Source organism: Otolemur garnettii, unplaced genomic scaffold (assembly GCF_000181295.1).
Source record: "Otolemur garnettii isolate 467f Iridium unplaced genomic scaffold, OtoGar3 scaffold00264, whole genome shotgun sequence".
Lineage (NCBI taxonomy): Eukaryota > Metazoa > Chordata > Mammalia > Primates > Galagidae > Otolemur > Otolemur garnettii.
In genome coordinates this window covers 650,301-658,029 of record NW_003852659.1, presented here as the reverse complement: position 1 = coordinate 658,029, position 7,729 = coordinate 650,301, and the positions used below count along the sequence as shown (strand labels likewise).

Below are 7,729 nucleotides of genomic sequence, written 5' to 3'. Positions count from 1 at the left end.
TTAAAGTTGTCATTGTTGGTTAGCTGGCCCGAGCCAGGTTCAAACCCACCAACTTCAGTGTATGTGGCTGGTGCTGTAACAACTGTGCTACAGGCACCGAGCCTCCTTCCACTTTTCATCTTTCCTTCCCATCCTTTCATCCTTGTCTTCCTTCCACACCTTCTATGAGCTCCCCAGGGACTATCTAACAACAGCATTGTCTGACCAGAGGTTCTCCCCCAGGTAGGAGTCTGGCCCTCACCTGCAATGCACAATGGGTGGGCCCCCCTCCATGGCCTCCTGGTCCAGCCACTGCCGGAGCATCTTCCAGAAGGCCAACAAGGGGTCTGGGGAATGAGGGACACCATGATCTGGCCAGGCCAGGTAATGGAATTGACGCACGGATAACATCTTCTGCTCCTCCACCTGGAAGGGAGAGGGAGAACACTAGGGGAGGACTGTGGGGAGGGCCATTGAGGGAAGAGGGAGGGACTTACCTGGAAGACCTGCAGATCCCGCACTGCCCATGTCTTTGTCACCTGCTCACCCATCAGGGTTACTCTCAGGTGTCCATGGATGCAGGGTTGAGCATCCAGGGGCCAATAATGCTCACACTTCACCTGGGGAAGGATGAGGGCTCATCTGTTCAAATTCCCCCTGTCATGGCAAGACCCATGGGCCACCAGGCATAGATCTAGCCAGGACGACTCTCCACCCCAATGTCAGTGGGATCCACTTCAAGGTTCATGTGTGGAGCAGCAGATGGCCTTGGGGTGGGAGGGGTCCACATTGAAGATGTTTGGGGTCATACTGGAGTGACCAGTGAGGTCTGCATAGAAATCTACATTGGACCAGTGTCTGCCACAAGGTCACAGGCTAGAGCTCAGAGTTCAGCACCCAGGACTCTCTTCTCACCTGGCCTGACTCCATGCAATTAGTCAGCATAACCAGGGTATGGCTCTGCTGTTCCCATACCAGGCGCCAGAAGTCACCCACGGTGTGTGGCAGGGGACCCTGGGTTGCAATGAACTCCTGGGGGCTCCAGAGACCCTAATTGAGGAAAGCAGGCATGACAAGGGGGTCTTGGGCAGCCTGCCTTGACCCTTAGATCTTCAGGTTCTCTGGGTACCCTCTGGCCCCAACCACCACCTTACAGGCATGAAGCTGGCGTTGATGTAGTCAGAGCCTGGCTGCCCGTGGAGGGGCTTCAGGGGCACCCGGGACCAGTCGTCTGGGAAAGGCCAGCATGAGTGATGCCGAGAAGCCAGTGAGAGACAGAGAGGCAGAGATAAGTTGGAGACCCAGGGACAGAGGTTACGCCCAGATGCAGAGAGACACTGGGAGCCATGCAAGGATGGAGGGGGGTGGAGGGACCTTGGCTGGGGGAGGCAGGAAGCCTCTCAAGGGACTCACAGGGGCAGAGTCTCTCACAGGGGGTCAGGGAAGAGGACTGGATTGAGGTGCATCTTAGGGCGGGGCTGAGGATGAGGGCAGTGGGAGCCTGACACTCACAGGGCAGAACGTTTCTGTAGCGGTTCTTGGCACTGTTCCCTGGAGCCGAGGCCACCATCTGAGACTGGCCATGGCCCGCCAGGGCCAGTTGCTGGGGGCAGAGGCAGAGAGGGGTGCATGGTGTTGGATTTTCTCTACCTCCCCTGGAGGAGACCCTGAACCCCTTGCCTTCTCCAGCATCATCCCTTGTTTATCCTTTGCACCCTGGGGTTCTGTAGCATCCATAAACAACATAGCTGTGCCACCCACCCTGCAGGTTATCTGAGAGGGTTTAGGGAACCATGGAGTCTTCTTCAGGCAAATGAGAGGGCAGCATCAGGGAAAATAGATGTTCACAGGGGTTGAGGGAGGTTATTTTAGCACTGACACATCGTTATTTGAAGATTTCAAGGAGTTCAAAGATAACCATGCCTGACAGTTTCTGCTTAACAGAATGAGGTATGTGTTGCTTCTTTTGCTTAAACACAAAGGGTATAGGAAGATCTAGGGTGTGGTCTGGGCCATACTCAGCTGAGCTCAGCCTCTCTGTCCTCACCCACCTGGTACTCCTCTGCAAAGCCATAATTGCTGTCTTTCTCATTCCTCCTGACGTGGTCAGCAAAGTCTTTGGCCAGGATGTCCCCAGGGAAACTGTGGATTGGGGTGGTGGGGGAGAAAATGTTTCAACCTTGAATCCGGTGCTCTTGGGATAAAATAAAAACTGTTTTTGATCTATCAATGACACTCCTGGCTATGTGACCAAAGAAATGACAGCAAGGACTGGGAGAGTTACTTGTGCTCATATTCATAGCAGCAGCATCCGTGATAGCCAGAAGGTGGAAGCAACCTAAGTATCCACACATGCTGCCACACAGATGAACCTTGAGGATGTTATGCTAAGTGGAATAAGCCAGTCACAAAAAGATGAATAATGCATGATTCTATTCATGGGGGTACCTGGAGTTGTCAGATTCAGAGAGACAGAGAATAGAACGGTGGGTGCCAAGAGCTCCGTGGGTGGATTCACTGATCCTGCCCTCTGACCTCTCTTACGACCAGTAAACATCCTGACTTGACCAGATAGCAATTCGTCCAGGTGCTTCCCCAACCCTTCTGCTCACCTGAAGCCCGGATCCTGGGAGGCTGCTTTCTCTTGGCTCCTCCTATTCCTGGGGAAAGGACACAGGGATGAAAGGCTCAAGGAGTAAAGCTGGAACCAGGGACCCTTCTGGTTCTGCCCTGCCCTTCACCCTCCAGGTCCCGTGTTGAGTCTCACCTTCTCCTTAGGTAGAAAACCAGCAGACCCACAAGGATGAGCAGCAGGAGGACGCCCACAATGGCTCCAGCAGTGACCCCTGCAGGGAGAAAGCATTTGGGAGCCTCAGCCCAGGTCTTTTTTTGGAGGGTTAGGGGGGCAGAGCCTTAAGCTATCACCCTGGGTAGAGTACTGTGACATCACAGCTCACAGCAACCTCCAACTCTGGGCTTAAGCGATTCTCTTGCCTCAACCTCCCGAATAGCTGGGACTACAGACACCCACCACAACACCCGGCTATTTCTTGGTCGTAGTTGTCATTGTTTGGCAGGCCCAGGCTGGATTCAAACCCACCAGCTCTAGTGTACATGGCTGGCGCCTTAGCCCCTTGAGCTACAGGCACAGAGCCACAGCCCAGATCTTATCTACCAGTCTTCCATCTCCATCCCCACCTAGCACTGTGATCAGAGCCTACAGGGCAGATGCTGCGGCTGGGAGGAAAAAGACAAACCCTCTAGATAAAACGTCATTTTCCACTCAGCCCTTCCTCTTCCTCTCTCATTTCCCCAGGAGCCCAGTCCAAATACACTTGACCCCTGAACAACACAGGGTTGAATGGCACAGGTACACTTATATATGGATTTTCTTCCTCTGCCACACCGAGACAGCAAGACCAATCCTTCATCTTCCTCCTCCTCCTTCTAAGCCTACTCAACACGAAGATGGGGACAAAGACCTTTATGGTGATCCACTTCCCCCTAATGAATGGTAAATATACTTTCTCTTCCTTATGATTTTTTTTTTTTTGAGACAGAGTATCACTTTGTCACCCTCAGTAGAGTGATGTGGCATCATAGCTCCCAACAACCTCCAACTCTTGGCTCAAGCAATTCTCTTGCCTCAGCCTCCCACGGAGCTAGGACTATACGCGCCCACCACAATGCCCAGCTATTTTTAGAGACAGGGTCTCTCTCTTGCTCAGGCTGATCTCAAACCTGTGAGCTTAGGGCAATCCACCCACCTCAGCCTCCCAGAGTGCTAAGATTATGGGTGTGAGCCACCAACCATGCCCAGCCCCTTATGATTTTCTTTTTCTCTCTTTCTTTCTTTTTCTTTTCTTTCTTTTTTTTTTTTTTTTTTTTGTAGAGACAGAGTCTCACTTTATTGCCCTCGGTAGAGTGCTGTGGCATCACACAGCTCACAGCAACCTCCAACTCCTGGGCTTAAGCAATTCTCTTGCCTCAGCCTCCCAAGCTACAGGCTTGGACTACAGGCGCCCACCACAACACCCAGCTATTTTTTGGTTGCTGTTACAGTTTGGCTGGGGCTGGGTTTGAACCCACCACCCTCGGTATATGGGGCCGGCACCCTACCCACTGAACCACAGGTGCCGCCCATGATTTTCTTAGTAACATTTTTTTCTCTAGCTTAAGTTATTATAAGAATACATAATAGTGGGGCAGCGCCTGTGGCTCAAGGAGTGGGGTGCCAGCCCCATATGGCAGAGGTGGTGGGTTCCAACCTCGCCTCTGGCCAAAAACTGCAAAAAATAAGTAAAAAATAAAAAAAAATTAAAAAAAAAAGAGTACATAATAGTATACATATAAAATATGTATTATTCGACAATTTAAGTTTTGTGTAAAGCTTCTAGTCAACAGTAGGCTATAACAGTTCCATTTTGGGGGAGTCAAAACTGATACACAGATATTTGACTGTATAGGGGAACTGTTGTTCAAAGGTCAACTGTACATCATTTTCACACATGAACTGTTTGTTAAAAGGTGACTCTCCCCTTCCTTGGACTAGACCAGTGGTTCTCAACAAGGATTATTTTGCTCTCAGGGGACCCTGGGCAATGTCTGGAGACATTTTTAGTTACCACAACTTTGGGGTGAGGCACTATTGGCATCTACCAGGTGGAGGCCAGGGTGATACTCGATATCCTACAATGTACAGGACAGCCGTTCGTGACAAAGGGGGATATAACCCCAAATATCTATAGTGCCAAGATTGAGGTAGCACTTTGCTTGTTGAGAAACCACTTCCTGGCACTGACAGCTTCTGTTCTCTCTAGAGTTGAGGCTTCATCTTCTATAGGTCCTGTCTGCTGAGGGAAGGATTCCCCAGCAGTAGAGCCTACTGAGGTCTAGGGTACCTGAGGTCTGGGCTGATCCCAGGCTGTAATGGGCACAATTCTCCCAGCATCAGTCCTGGGTAGATGAAGTTTTGGGTCCCCAAGCTGCCACTCCTCAATAGTTCTGGTTACTAGGAGAGCCTGCTTGTCACCTGGCTCCAGTAGAATGTCACAGCCTATAGGGAAGACTCCATTCCCTTGTGGACTTGGCCCCACAGAATTTGACTAGAGTACCTGTCTTCCCAGGGACCCTTGTTGCTGGGGGAAAGACCATCTCAGGCAATGGGATCAAGTAAAGTATCTATTTATCACTGCACCAACCTCCCATTTCTCTCCAGGTTAGAGACCCAGTCTTAGAGGAAGCCTTATTCCTGGGATGGGGCAAAGTAAGGTTATAGCCATGGCCTTGGTACATGGTAGGAACTTTGCAAAATCTATGTTTTATACTTCTTCAAGTACCCATAGATAACTGCAAAATGATGTAGTCACATTGGGAAAAAATCTTGGCAGTTGAGCATAGAGTTACCATATGACCCATTAATCCCAAAAGAAACAAAAACATGTGTCCACACAATACTTATACTCAAATGTTCGTGGTAATATTACTCGTAACAGGCAAATGCTGGAAGCAACTCAACTGATCAGTTACCTGATGAATGGATAAATAAAATGTGGTAGCTCCATACACAGGATATTGTCACACAATAAAAAGGAACGAAGTACTGATTCATGCTACCGCTTGGATGAACCTTAAAAACATCATGTTCACAGAAAATGGCCAGTCACAGAGGACCACGTGATGTGTGATTACACATTTATGAAATACCCAGAGTAGGCTAATCTTTAGAAATGGAAAGTAGACTAGACATAGGGAGTACAGAGGGTGCTGGCAAAGGGGAATGAATTTTCCATTTGGAGTATTGATTTTACACTGTGGATATACTGAAAGTCACAGAATTGCACCTTTAGGTGGGTGAATTGCATGTTATGAGAACTGTATCTCAATAAAGCTATTTTAAAGGAAACAAGAAACAAAAGAATCTCACTGATTCCCTCACATGTTCACCTGTGCTTTCTGTATGGCAGGTCATCAGAGCAGATGGGGCCCTCATTCCGTCCCACACGGTGGTGACAGTGGCTGGGTAGGACTTAGCTGGCCCAAGGCCCAACACAGGCACGTCCCTTTCACATGAAGAGCTGTCCCACGAGTCTTGCTGCCTTCCCACCTCCAATTCAAAGGCCTCATAGCCTCCCGAGGGGCAGGACCAAGTAAGGATGACCCCATAGCCCCCTGAGGTGCTGGTGCAAGAGGTGATGAGGACCGACTCTGGGGCTGGGTGAAGGGAACAAGAAGAGTCAGTAGGAACCATCCAAGGGGTCTTCTCACCACCCTCCACCCACCACCAGCACTGGGCACACCAGTCCTCTGGGACTAGCCAGGCCTTTCTACCTCAAACCAAAATACTTCCCCTTCCCCCATTTTCTGCTCTCCCCAAATGAACACAAGTAGATCCCTAATTCCCATGAGCCATTGGGAGCTCCACAGTACTGTAGCTTATAAGGTCCCGGCCCCATGGCTTGATGGAATTTATCATCCATTCCTCTCCCATGCCTTCCAAGAAGGACTCACCCACAACAAGATCACCAGGTAGAGGGAGGGTAGAGCATCTAACCTGTGGATGCCTGGAGACTCTGTGTGGAACTGGCTGCGCCCTTTCTCTCTGCCCACACGCTGAAGTTGTACAGAGTCCCTGGCTGGAGGGCCTCCACCTTGTACCAGGTCTCATTGGTCCTGCTGGTCTGGTTGGCCCAATCTCCTTGGCAATCTTGCTCCCTTTGGGGATGTCCCCTGCAGGCCCACTGTACCCAGTATACGTATTGCTGAGCGTGGGGGCCTGCAGGGACCTTCCACCACAGGGTGATGGAGTTGTTGGTCTGAGTTTTGTTCTGCAGGTCCATGACCTTATTGGGAGCTGAGAAGTGAGGGGAGAAGTTTGAGAGGGGGAGGATATATCCTAAAAACCCTCTTCCCTGAGCCTGTTCACCTGCCCGTCACATCACAGCTGAGGTGCCCATTACCCATGGCTATGGTGAACCATCTAGGAGAGTGAACCACAAAAAAGAGCCTAGAGACCCAAGGATGACCATAATCTCTTGGATCTACTCTGTCCCCTGGCTACAGCCCTGCGTCCTGCCCTCTTACCTTTTGGTTCTCCCCAGTGGATCTGAGTCCCCAGAAACTATAACTCCCATCAGCCCTTGGACTGTTGGGTCACTGCACCTTATGAAGTCAAGGTTCTATGCCTGATGGGATTTGTAGTCCATTACCTCACAGCCCTAAAGATCTGACCTCTGTATTATTCCACTAACAGCCCTGTCAGGATTCTTTCTCACTCTTAGACACATCATGTTTCTAGAGGGAGCTGCCTGTTTAGTTATTTTTATCCCAAATGACCAAGGGTTAAGGAGTTCCAGCTTCCACCATCTGTGCAACCCTAGTTTCTGGAGTAGTTTTGATTCTTCTCACACTTGCGACCCACTGTGTGCAAGCAAGAGGCAGGACTCTTCTGGATCATCCAGTTCACCAGGATCAGCTGTCAAGTATTATCCATTTGGTGACTTTTTCAGCCCCTGGACACTCAAGGGCTCTCCCTGACCACAAAGAGCCCACTTCTCAAAGGCAGAAAAGACAGACTCCAGAGTTTAGAAAGCCCCGTTGCTGAGGGGTGATGCCCTCCCCACCCCCAAGTTCAAGCACCAGTGAGGTTGGATGAAGTTAATATGCTCTCTTCATCTCCCAAGAAGCTCACAAAGGCCCTTCATCTTTTTCCTTCCCCCATCCAAATAGGGCAGGATCCAGAACCAGACTG

At 50.2% G+C, this 7,729-nt stretch overlaps 1 protein-coding gene across 1 annotated transcript in view; it reads right to left on the bottom strand.

Moving 5' to 3' along the window:
- PTPRH (protein tyrosine phosphatase, receptor type H) overlaps positions 1-7,729 on the bottom strand; it is a 19,276-nt gene that overhangs the window by 2,539 nt on the left and 9,008 nt on the right. Inside the window, exons 5-14 of the mRNA XM_023508691.1 lie at positions 6,533-6,832; positions 5,926-6,192; positions 2,747-2,825; positions 2,592-2,639; positions 2,031-2,121; positions 1,492-1,582; positions 1,134-1,210; positions 895-1,029; positions 477-599; positions 242-405 (exon numbers count right to left, since the gene is read on the bottom strand). Coding sequence (XP_023364459.1) covers positions 242-405; positions 477-599; positions 895-1,029; positions 1,134-1,210; positions 1,492-1,582; positions 2,031-2,121; positions 2,592-2,639; positions 2,747-2,825; positions 5,926-6,192; positions 6,533-6,832 — 1,375 coding nt within the window. The remainder of the gene's footprint in view (positions 1-241; positions 406-476; positions 600-894; positions 1,030-1,133; positions 1,211-1,491; positions 1,583-2,030; positions 2,122-2,591; positions 2,640-2,746; positions 2,826-5,925; positions 6,193-6,532; positions 6,833-7,729) is intronic.